The sequence below is a fragment of the Salvelinus namaycush genome, chromosome 8 (genome assembly GCF_016432855.1).
Source record: "Salvelinus namaycush isolate Seneca chromosome 8, SaNama_1.0, whole genome shotgun sequence".
Classification (NCBI taxonomy): Eukaryota; Metazoa; Chordata; class Actinopteri; order Salmoniformes; family Salmonidae; genus Salvelinus; species Salvelinus namaycush.
Genome location: NC_052314.1, coordinates 44,080,849 through 44,093,727, shown reverse-complemented (window position 1 = coordinate 44,093,727; position 12,879 = coordinate 44,080,849). Strand labels below are relative to the sequence as shown.

General features: G+C 39.9%; 1 protein-coding gene and 1 pseudogene across 1 annotated transcript; both read right to left on the bottom strand.

The window, feature by feature from the left end:
- Positions 1 to 597: 597 nt before the first annotated feature.
- On the bottom strand, positions 598 to 2,088 carry LOC120052140 (vitellogenin-like). The gene is made up of 7 exons (XM_038998979.1): positions 2,084 to 2,088; positions 1,788 to 1,973; positions 1,599 to 1,697; positions 1,361 to 1,455; positions 1,063 to 1,231; positions 824 to 982; positions 598 to 710 (listed from the first exon to the last, which is right to left on the bottom strand). Exons 2-7 carry the CDS (start codon positions 1,960 to 1,962, stop codon positions 598 to 600), a joined length of 810 nt encoding a protein of 269 aa, XP_038854907.1. The 5' UTR covers positions 1,963 to 1,973; positions 2,084 to 2,088.
- Positions 2,089 to 2,346: 258 nt separating this feature from the next.
- LOC120052698 lies at positions 2,347 to 12,288 on the bottom strand (annotated as a pseudogene).
- Between the last annotated feature and the right edge of the window lie 591 nt (positions 12,289 to 12,879).

The window sequence follows — 12,879 nt, the reverse complement described above, 5'->3', positions numbered from 1 at the left end:
GAAATATGCTACACTCTCTTTGTTTACTGTTGTGCTATCATCAGATAATAGCATCTTATGCTTTCGCCGAGAAGCCTTTTGAAATCTGACATGTTGGCTGGATTCACAACGAGTGTAGCTTTAATTTGGTATCTTATATGTGTGATTTAATGAAAGTTTGATTTTATATATATATTTTTTTTTGATACACCAACACCAAATGTGAAGAGATATAGTTCTTTACATTGATTTATGAAATTGACAAACTGTCTTTCCCTTCAATTGATTGTGATGACAACAACAAAATATTGGTCTAAGCTATTGTATTTGTTGTAGATGCAGTGCAATGGAAATGGTATACTGAACAGTCATAGCACTGATGTCTTCTCTTTTTTTTTTTCATAATTCACCATGAAAAGTGATTGCCATTAAATTTCTCTTATTAGAGGGCTCTTTTTGCAAATGGAAAACGTGGAAAAATGTATCAGAGACCATCTTTGAATGCACAGTTGGATTTATTACAATTTGAGTGTTCAATAATGTTGTAGGTTACATCTCAGTGATGTGAAATGACATATTTTCTGTTATAAAAGTTACAGTATCTGCTCCACCAGAGCACTAAATGCACTGCTCAGAGCAGCGACAGGCCACATGGGCTTCTGTCTTCTCGCTCAGGTCCACACTCTTCTCATAGATGCTGCTCAGACCTTCAGAGCGGTTCAGGTTGGAATCTGTAATAGGAAAGAAAGTAAGAAATTAGGAACTGCAGATCAGTAATTTATTGTATACATCAGAACAGTATGGTGTCTTCAGTAAAACAGTTGTCTATTATAGACTCACCGACGGGCAGGCCAGTGGAAACCGATGGTGATGGGGGTGGTTCTCACTGGGAGGCATCCAGGCAGACAGCGCAGCACAGGCTCAACAGAGTAGCATTTGGACTCCTGGGCATCAACAATCACCTGCTTCTCCAGCTTCACAGACTCGAACGTCATGAGGCATTCTGAGATAGAGAGGTACAGTAATAATATGTTAACTAAATGAACGGACATTTGTAATACAGCATAAGCGGTAGGCTAAGACTTACAGACTCATCACGACAGCTCTCAGAAGGAAGCACCCAGGAATGGGCAAAGCTGACTGAGCTCTTGGTCAGGCGGCCACTGGGTGTACGGTACTCCTGTCTGTCTTCGCCATCAGCCCTTCCACAGAGTCCACAGGTCTGTCCCTTCATCCAGTCCACAACTTTAATCTGAGTGCCAAAATCATACAACTTAGAACGACTGTAGCTTATGTTTTAGTACCCTTTAAACAAGTAATATGCTATTCATAAATTGAATGATACAGTATTATTGATATTATGACATAAGATTCCAAACACCTTCCATGAGTCCTTATCAAAGTAGACTTCTTGGAGACCGTGGCTTGGGGCATAGAGAGACACGCCTTCACCCTTCCGTTTGATCTTGATAGAACCTTAGGCAAGAAAATAAACAATGTTGTGGTTTATGGATGAGGCCATTTTCTATTATCTTATTACTTAGATTAGATTACTTATTACATTAGATTATTCTAGTTATTGTGATGTTGATAAATAAAGTTGAAGGAGCATGAGAAACCTGAGGGGTCCATTCCATTGACCTTCACTATCACATCATTGTCCTCATCATTGTCCTCATCATTGTCCTCATCATTGTCCTCAGTGTACAGGGATATCACTGGAAGTGTCAAAGATAACATTTCATACATTATGTTATTGATGGAACTAAGAAATATATTTGTGTCAAAAGCAATTGTTTTCTATACTCACATGTCAGAGATTTTCACATTGATGTGGTTTTGTTCAGATGCGTGATCCTTCTTCAGCAGGACCATGAATTTGAGCTCTATGGTGCAATCCTGAGCCAAAACTTGGTAGCAAGAGAGAGGCATCTTGGTCTTGTACGTCCTGTTGTTAAATGTGGTCAATGTGTCTCTGACCATGCTACATTGAACTGGAAAACAATAGTGTTAATTTATACCTTCCTTGCCTTTTTTAATGTTGTAACTTTCCATTTTCTGTGACATTGTTTTGTTTTTTAGTTTTTTTATTGTTTCTGCTTACCTGCGTTGACTCAGAAAACAAGTAGTGGATTTTGTTAACAATGTTGTCATCAAAGGGAGTAAGATCAGTCTCAGACCCAATGGGCAGAGAACAGGGGAGGGTCACACCCAGTGTATACAGTGTCATCTGTGATTTAGATACACAAATCCTCATCAGAAACAGTCAACCAAGAAGAGAAGTCTGGGGAAATAAAACAGCAGAAAATGCTATTGTGGGAAAAACAATGTTCCTCACCTTGGGTGCTTTCAGAATGACATCCAGGGTTGTTTTAGATGTTGCAATCATAGTTAATTGAATCTGTTTCTCACTATTTTTGTTTTTTTGCATTGGAACCAATTCAGCCAGGTAAGATGGGATGTACGCAGGGATGTATTCAGACACGCTAGAAGAGAAAAGGTTACACAAATCAGAAGTTGTTCTTGATTTGTTCTGTAACATTATTCAGCTATCACTAGTAAATTACAAATGAGTAACCGTACATCCTAACACAGTGCCAAACAGCCTTGGGAACCTTGGGGAGTCTGTCCCAAGACAACCTCAGACGAACTGCAGGGCTTGGACCAACAAGACCAGTCTCAGCAGTGATAAAGGTGTTATATTCCTTGCACTCTGCACCCCAAGCAATCTTGGCCTAATTAGGAGAACAAAATAAAGTGTACTTTTTTTTTAGTATACAATAGTGATTATTGCTACCCACAGTACAACCTAAACAATAAAAAAAACGATCAGAAAACTTATATTGTAGCACTATTTACAAGATATTTGATCTTACAGTGACTTTGTGTTTGCTGAGCACAACACCATCAGCACACAGTTTCCAGTTGTCGTTCTCATCAAGGGCAGCCAGAATGATCTGCAGTCTGGAAGTAGCTTTGTTCAAGTAAGCAGTAACCTGGTATCCCTCATTCTTATTGTCAGCTCTCACTAAACGGAAGAGGATGGTCACCTTAGGGGCGAGAGTATTGCCAAGGAATTTGGCCTGAGAAGAGAAACACATTTTAAAGCTTAATTCATCTCTGCGCTCACTCCCAATGGCACACAATGAAAGAGATGATTATCTTGACTCAAGTTATGATGGTGAAGTGTCACCTGCTTGTAGATGGCATGGAAGCTAGAGGCACTGCTCTTGCTTCTGGAGATTATATTGGAGGTGGCTTGAGAGTCCTGCAAACAAACAGCAAAACAAATCATCAGGGTATTTACGGAAATACTTTTCTACAAAATGTATTTTTGTAAACCATACCGTAGATGAAAATTCCTCAATATTGTACCTTGTGATACCTGTTGAATTTGCGGTCGTTGGGGTTGTCGTCGTTGGGGCCGTAAGGCTATTTGGGTAAAAATACCATTACATTCAATACATTCTCTTCACATTTTTAACATCTATGTATGTTTGCAACAAGTGTGTGCCTTGTTTGTCACCTCCATAAATATCTGACTCAAAGAGTTTTGTGAGAAACAGTAGCCTTACCTTGGAGAGGCGAGCGCTGGAGGAGCTGGAAGAGCTGCTGCTAGAGCGGGAACTACTAGAGCGAGAGCTGCTGGAACGAGAGCTGCTGGAACTGGAGGAATTCTTCAGATCAGGCACCAGAATTTTCTTGAGCTTCAACAGTACAGTTTTTCCCTCTGGAGCTTCGTCCTCTTCGTTCATGGTGATGACTTTGATAATCTTTTCTGCAGCCTTGGGTCCAACTTGCACTTCAAACTCCAGCCTCTCGATGGCGGGTTCAGATGCTGCTAAAAATGGAATGCATTAGAAATAGCTAAACAAATTGTTGCAAGTATATGCTGAATTTTGCTTATTACCAAATTAATGCTTACATGGTTTCGCAGAAATAAGGACTGAATGCTTTCCAATCATTTTGTAGAAAAGAGTGTTTCTGATGAAGGCAGCATTCTCAGAATCAAATTCAAAGCATGCATTGACTCCAAGCCTTTCGACACAGATTGTCTCTCAATCCGTGTGATGGGCTTGAACTTGGATGGCGAATCAGAATAGATGATCTCGGAAGATCTTGACTGAAAAAATTATATAAATTCACAAAATGTATCAAATGTCTGGGGTCTGTGGTTAATAATTTCTGATTGGCAATTCTTGTGTGAATTTAGTTTTGAACAAGTATTTCATACAAACTCACCAAACTTCCAGCAAAAGAGGCAGCAGAGGCTGCAATCATAGATGTAAACTTCTCCCTGGACTGCTGTGCGCTTCTTGCTACTCCTTGGGCAGGAATCATGGGAGTTATTCTCTCAGCTGGGACATCCTCCACATTTCTTGCCACAGCAAAGGTCTCAATGCTGTTTGAAGGAACATAGATCTCAAGAAAACTGTAGTGCGGCAGCCGTGTTAAAAAAATATGAACTTAATGTAAACAGCTATTACATCCTCTTTTCTGACCAAGAAAAAGATTGCCCTTACTGTGTGGCAACAATATACTCAGGAGCGGAAACAGGTAAAGCTTCAATCTTGAAGTTGCCATGAGCGATGTCAAGCTCTGCTGACAATTTTGCAGGGACAATTGTGTGGACCTTAGCTCTTGCAATAATAGCAGCCTGGATGAATGCAGTGTTCACTCCCATCACAGCAAATGTATGCATGACAATGCTACAGGAAGAGGAGACATTTGTTAAATTTACCAAGATTTGTGGTACTAATGATGTCATCAGAAAATATTGGTCTTATACTTACCTTGGTCTAACTTCGGCATGTAGCTGAATGTTTGTTTTCAATAGCTGGGCAACATGGAAGGTTTCAGGCAGAGCAGGTTTCAGAGTGGCACGGACTATGTACATAAAGATAAAGCACATTCATATGGGAGATCAGAGATCCAGGGAAGAACTACTAATTACTTAGCAAGAACTATTATGATATAGTTACCATTGAGGTCTGCTTTAGCGACAGCAGCAGTGTAGAAACTGAGCTCCATGGGCAAACCAAGAACGGTGGGGAAGATGCGACGCACCTCTGCAGCCAGCAGGGGCTTAGCATACTGGAAAGTTGCTCCAGCCAACAGTGCCTTCAAGGCCTTTTTTCCCAAAGCGTGTGCAGAAGGACTGTTGGCAAGCTGTGGGATAATATTAGGTTTAGCTGTTTTGTCCCTCAACTGTGAATGTTTTATGAATACTTTTGGAGACTATTAAGTTATATTTGTTGTACCTGAAGTGCCTGATCGATGAAGGACTTGTCGATGTTGGCAAAGGCAATTTCCTGTCCAAAGAACTTCACATATATGGAGGCTAGGGGCTTGCTTGTGGTTAGGGACCTCCAGTCAGACAGCTGTGGATAGACGAGTAAAACAAACCTGATTGATCAATTTAATTTTAAAATCTACAGGGATTGAAGCAATTTAAGATAAATGTGTAACGTAGTGATCGTTGATACTTACAGCCTTAATGACACGCTTCATCTTGGTGATCCTGTCAACATTTTCAGGATCTGTGGGGATTTTCAGAAGAGCCTCCTGGATTCCCTCAGTTCGCACTCCAACCTAAGGGGCAGACATTAAGCTTGAACAGTTAAAAAGTGTTTTAAATGTACTCAATCATTATCATTTCAACGAACTTTGAAAAAACGCCTTACCTCAAGAACATCAGCAGCTGCTCCAGCAAAGTAGGTGCGAGCTTTGCCCACGACGGTTCTGGGGAAAATGGTGGCAGCATCGTTGATGTAGAAAGCACTGGCAGCAGCACCAATCCTCTGGGGACCTTTAAGATGGGAAAAATGACTGTTAATGATTGACTTTGTTGATATTTAGTGAATGATGCTATGGGTCAGTCATTGCAAGCCAAGGAAGATATATGGAGGCTAGGGGCTTGCTTGTGGACAGTTCCTTACTGCTATAGGCATCCAGGTGGAGGGCTTTACTGAAGTGGCAGCTCAATCTTCTAAATTTGTTGCTGAGCATCTTGACAGCAACATTGCAGGCAGCAGCACTAAAATGAAGGAATAGTACCTATGTTATTCAACCTGATTCCATAGAAATTGAGAGAGATTTAATGACATGTAAAGGTGAAAGAGTGCTCTTACACTGAGGCAAAGTCAGGGACAGTGCTCCTGGTCAAGGACTTCATGTGAGAGTAGGTGAAGCTAGCCACCTGCAGATTTTCCTCTGTTTTCAGAATGTTAGCTAAAGTAATCACCAGGCCCATTGGGGGCTTTGTCTCAAACAGAACAATGCAGGCAAGCATGCGGAGCTCTGGGTGGAGAGCCTTGTCCATGAACAACTGCACAGCAACTTCCTGGACCTAATTCACAACAATAATGCAGAGATTTGAATGGACTTCGCCAATGAGAATGATGATGTTGTCATTTGCAATTTAATGGAGGGACTGTACTCACCATTCTAGGCTCCCTCTTAGCAATGTTCCTCAGGGCCAAGACTGCATCAGCCTGGACTCTCAGGGGCAGAGCAGCAGCTGCAGTTCCAAACACGGGCAGGAGCTTTGTGATTGGTTTAATGCTAGCAGGATGGCCAGCATTACCCAGAACTTTAAGAAGCATGGAGAGTTCCTCAAATTTCCTATTAGCAACAGCCTCAACAGCAAGTTCGTGGATGGGCTGTGGGAAGACATGTACAGTAGATATGTTTGAATAACCTCAATCAGTAGATCATCATATACGTGAGATGACATCTTTCGAAAATGTCTGAAACCCTACCTCTTTGAAGAGTATCCCACTAGCACTGACTTTGCTGATAAATCTTTTTGAGGGAAAATGTACTTGATACGATTGTGATATGTTGTTATCTCACCTAGCTATCGTAAGAGCATCTGCTAAGTGACTCAAATGTAAATTGATTATAGGAAAATACATCCAGTTTACCTTCACAAGTTCAGCATGGCAGTTGGGATATTCAACACAGTATTTGGAAACCATGGTACCATAACCAAGCATGGTGATCTCACGTAGAACTGGGTGTGTCTGAATCTTGTGGTTTAAAGCTAGGCTCTGGTGGTGAAAAAGATATTGTTTTGAGTCATCTTTATATCATTTCTTACAAAATATTGAAGAGATAGGACAGTGTAGAAGGAGTAAAGTGGGTCCAGGATTCGCAACCAGACGGTCACAAGCACATATGTGACCAGCTTCAAAAAGCTAGGCGTATGTCGCACGTCACTACTTCACAGGAGAGGCATTTGCATTTTTCTTTCAGAAATGCCTCCTGGAACATGTGAACTGTCATGTGCCTTCATAACAAACTTGTATGCCATCTGTAAATATGAATACAATTGTTAAATTAGGAGCCTAGTTGGTTTAGCCATGGAAAAATATCTTCCCGCAGCCATGATTGGCTGAGATAATGAATGGGCTAATGAATGGGCTGTACATGCCGAGAGATGAGTTTGTGTTGGTCTGATATGTAGCACACTTCTGTCTATAACATGAGCTGCTCGGTATGTGTCAATAATCCTTGCTACAGTGGCTTTTTTGAAAGATATAATGCTAGCCATGGAGATCTGCAAATGTGTTGCTACTGCGCTCAACAACATTGTTGCCCAGAAATTATTAGGTGCTATTGACAAAGATTATTGGGGAAAGGTTGTGATGGACTACTTTCTGCACACAGTCAGTGTGAACCGAAGTGACTTGACACAACAACGGGCCAAACAAGCTGTAGCTTGCTACAAACCAAACAGAAAAGACACGCTGCCATGAAGTATTCATCCATGTATACTGGTAATAGTGTAGCTACATTCTCAGGATATTATTCGTTTCAAATTTTGTCAGAAAGTCATATTCATTGCAAGTTAAAGCGTACTGTTAGCTAGCTAGCAAATGTTAGCTTGCTGGCTTGCTAGCTACGGCACGTGTATGATCTCTGTAGTAATATTATTTGCATCTCAGAAAGCCACTTGCAATTGCTGATTACGGCCATCGATTGTATTTCATGAACATGTGTACATATCCAGACAATAGTAACCATCCACTTAGCTACATGTGGCTGGGGGTGGTTATAGAATTTATTTCACATGACCCATCAGTTTTGGACAAGTGTCTGGGTAAGCATAATGTATAATTATAAAATATTTATAAAATATTTTTATCCGGACACTTTCAAAGTCAGATTAGGATATAGGCCAAGGACTAGATAAAGTGTATTTTTACCTGGAGCGTTTCCCTATTTTAGGCTACTACTTTCACCACTTTTAGTCTTGAAATCTTTGGTTGTTTACTACACTACCATACTCACTCTGTTTAGCTCATGGTCTCACATGTGAATCCTTAAAGAGATGGGTGGGGCTAAGGCTTAAGAGGGTGCTAACGATGCTGAATAGGTTTAAACGCAGAAGATCTCCAGTAGGTGTAGGAAAAATATTCAAGAGACATTTTCTCATAAGTGGGGTTACAAGTTAACCAACTTTCAAAGCAGAATTACTTTCCCATTGTTCCTCAACTGTGGTGTATGATATACCGTTTTGTAGATCTGAGTATCTACTTTTTTTTTTTAAACACCAATGTTGCTACATAAGACTGAATCGAGGCAGTGGGTCACATATGTGTTGAAGGTAGTGGTGTTAAAACCTGTTAGGGCTGCAAGCCCGATATCGGTACACCTCTGACAACATCCAGCTCAAGTGCAGGGCGCGAAATTCAAAATCTATTTTTTTAAAATATTTAACTTTCACACATTAACAAGTCCAATTACAGCATTTGAAAGATAAACATCTTGTCAATCCAGCCAACATGTCCGATTTTTTAAATGTTTTACAGAGAAAACACCACATATTTATGTTAGCTCACCACCAAATACAAAAGTGGACAGACACGTATGAATATGATTATGATGTATGAATTATGATTCAAGTAGCATGCACAAGCCAACCGAAATAAACTAAAACCAACCTAAAGAACCCAGAAAAAACTACCTCAGATGACAGTCATATAACATGTTACACAATAAATCTATGTTTTGTTCATAAAAGTGCATATTTTAGCTATAAATCAGTTTTACATTGATGCTACCATAAATGCTACCACATAGCTACAGCCTGAATCCAGACGGGAGTAGCCAGAGAAAATACATACACCAACGTCGACTACTAATTACACCCTCATAAAACATTTCAGAAAAACATATGGTGGATAGCTAATGAAAGACATATCGTGTGAATAAAGCCAATATTTCCGATTTTGAAGTGTTTTACAGCGAAAACACAATATATCGTTATATTAGCTAACAACATAAGCTAGCATAAGGCAGCACTAGCATAAGTCAAGCGCTAGCCTAGCACAGTTAGCAGAGTTAGCATAGCACAGTTCGACAGATATATGAAAAAGCATCCCAAATTGGGTCCTTATCTTTGTTGATATTCCATCAGAATGTTGTAACGGGGTCCAATGTCCAGTAGAGTCTTTAGTTGGGTTCCAGAACGAACTATTTCCCTCTTTGGTTAGCAAGCACAATAGCATTGCGGCGCTAACCTCTCCTTCTTCAAAAAATTCTTCCAAAACATCACGTCTAAAGTCCAGAATAAATTGCAATAATATAATTAAAGTATATTGAAAAAACATACTTTAGGATGATTTTGTGACATGTATCAAATAATATCGCAGTCAGAGATCATATTTCACCGTTATCGACCTTCTTCCAGAAGCCGAGACCAAATTATGCTTCGCGCCCGGAAATTTTTTTTAACTGCGCAGGTCTTACAAGAAGGTGTGTTATTCAGTCCATGGACGAGATATTCGACTGCTTTCAATTCTCACTTCCGCATTACAGCCTGATGAAGGGCGTGTGACGTGTTTCTACGGTCCTAAGTGTAATGACCTTTTATAGACAAGGTCTTAAAGAGACACATCGCATTTTGGAAATCTCAATTCGGCTGGGAAAATGGCTGTAAAAATATTTCTGTTCGACTTAGAGAAACAATTCAAACCTTTTTAGAAACTATAGACTGTTATCTATCCAACAGTAGTAAATATATGCATATTGTAAAATAAAAAGTTTCTTAGGAGGCCGTTTGAAAATGTGCACATATTTTCCAGTTTTTTCAATATTCAGCTTGCAGCCCAAACAGGTTAACCACTAGACCACCTCATGCCACCATTTTTAGTCATCTTAATGAGGAAATCTATAAGAATGCATAAACATCATTTAAAGGTTTACTTACTTCAAAAAGCTTGACAGTGTCCAGATCAGCAGCCACCATATGCACAGCGGCAACCACAGCCTGAACAGCCTCAAAAATAGTGATGTCACCAGCCAAAAACTTCTCCTTGATGAATCTCACAGACACTGAACTTCCAATGTAGGGGACAGCATCCAGGATCCAGTGTCTGAAAAAAAAAAGTATTTCTGTCATTGTGTCTTTGTTTGAGCAATTGTCCCAGAAAAAAAAATATTTTGAAAAATTACCTGTAAGCTGGTTTGTCCTTGAACTCAGCCCAGATGGCATCAATAGTCTCGGATTTTGCCATGCGCAGGAGCTGAATAAACTGCACAAACTTAAGAGGAGCATCTTCATGGAGCTCTGCCGTGTTGTATGTGACCAGATGATTCAGGATCTTCACAGCCTAAACAATTCAAATGAAGTGTTTGTATTAAACCTTTGTCATCTTTGGCTTTACATATTGTCAGGCTTATGTATCAAATAATAGATAGAGTCATTGAGTCACTGTACCTGAGCACGTACGTTGCTGATCTTAAGGAGCTGAATAGGCATCTGGAGAATCTCAGTGGCAAACTCATACCGGATGAATCCACGGTGAACATAATTACCACCGGGGAGAATAATTGGATCCTTCTTGATCTCAACGAAGGTCAACATTTGTCTGTGAAAGGTAGTTCATGGGAAACTTTTAAACCTATAAGCATATAAAATGAAAATGTTTTCCTTTTGTACCACAAATCAGTCAACATACTTTGCTTCCATTTGGGCAGCTCCTGACATCTCATTGAATGGTGTGAACTGATGGAGCTCAGTAACAGTGGCCTCCAAGATCAGAGCACCACTGGCAGCGGGCTTCATGATGTAGTTGTAAGTGGCAGCTCCCATCAGGGCCTCCCCTCTCTGTTTAGACAAAACACAGAGTTGTATTGTCATGTGAAGGTTTTGGTTATGTTTTTCAACCCCCAAAATAGATACTTATGCTCATACCTGCTGGCACTCTACACACTTCTCTGTGTAAGCCAGACCAAAGTCCTTCCTGATTCTCTCCTGGCAGTTATTGAGATCCTTGCTCTTGGTCAAATGGATGCGCTGTGCCTTGGCATCTTCACTGATCACATAGTGGGTCTTGCACACTCCCTGAACTCCAGACTAACACAAAAGAGAGCATGAGTGAGGAACTCAAACATTGCTTACTGAAACATGTTTTGCATCTACATATGAACATATACAAGTTGTACCTCCTGCAACTCATAGACGTTTTGTGTCTTCTTGATGTTGAGCTGAAGAATGTTCAGGATACCTCTATGGACATTCAGCACTGTTTCAGAGACAGCAGTGGGGGCAAATACCTTACCCACAACACCCTTGGCATACTCAAACTTGATGGGAATCGAGAACTGAGCAGCCAGGACTGAAGTGAGTTTTGCAGCTGGGACGAAAGGATCTTTGGGCCACACACCACTGTACTCAAAGATCTCAGGGTTCACAAGCTACAAGGAGATATCAATTGATGTATTAGTCAATGTAATGGACATCACATTAAGATATTGTTTGTGTGTGAACTTCATGTATAACAAATACCTTCAGCAAGTAGGTATTCTCTGCAACTGCACTGATAAGAACTTTGCTGATTACTTTTACTCCAGCTCTAGCCAGACCCTCCTCAGGCAGACCACCCAGGAGCAGTGCCTCATACTTGTACACATAGGTCTTACTGGCAGCAAAATCAGGGGCTGTAATAACAATCAAAACATATTTGATGATCTTGTGATCTGAGAACTGGTTTTACTTAATTTAGAAAAAAAAACGCAGAAGTGAAACTACCAAATAAACATAAGTAAAAAACCATAAAATAATATGTACTTACCAAAGTTAACAGATTGACTCGCTACAAGATAAAACAAAAATTATTGTCACAATATGTTACTGAATGTTTTCAAAAGATGTCATAGATACAGAATTGTACATTTCAATATTTACATAACTTAGTTATATTTACATGAAGTTAGTTATAATATCCGCACTAGAATAAGACAGAAAAAACAGTACTTACCCACAAGGGCTAGAGTCAGTGCAAGTACTACTGCTCTCATGGCCAGTGTGATGTGAGGAACAACAGTCCCAGACCGCCTTTTAAAGAAATTTTCTGTCGACAAAACAATCGTAATAAAATATATAATTAACTAACGTTACATAAGTTGAGATCAGTATGTGCTCATAATAAAGCCTGTTGAGTGGGTTATCACGAGTTCTGAGGTGGCCACATACACCCATAGGTTAGGTTAACCTGCCCCACTGCCATTTAGCCCTTTACAGATCAATGTCCATCTAAGTCAGTTTTTTAATGAAAACTATCTGGAGAATCACGTATTGTTTTATCCAACAACTTATGTATACTACGACCTTCATTTTTCTTCAAATACTACATGAGTTATTTTTCTCTATTTATCTAACCACAAAATAAAAATGTACACAAAGGCTCTTGTACTTTAGAAGTAGAACCCAGTAGAGATCAGTAGACAGTTGGTGCCTAAAATAATGATGCAACACAATGCTAAATAAAATATATTGTCTAGGTTTGGATCAGTACATTTATGATCAATTCTAATATGTTAGAGAATGTGATAAATTAGAATACTACTAATGTCAAAACCCGACGAGTTTTGGCACTTGAACATGGACCA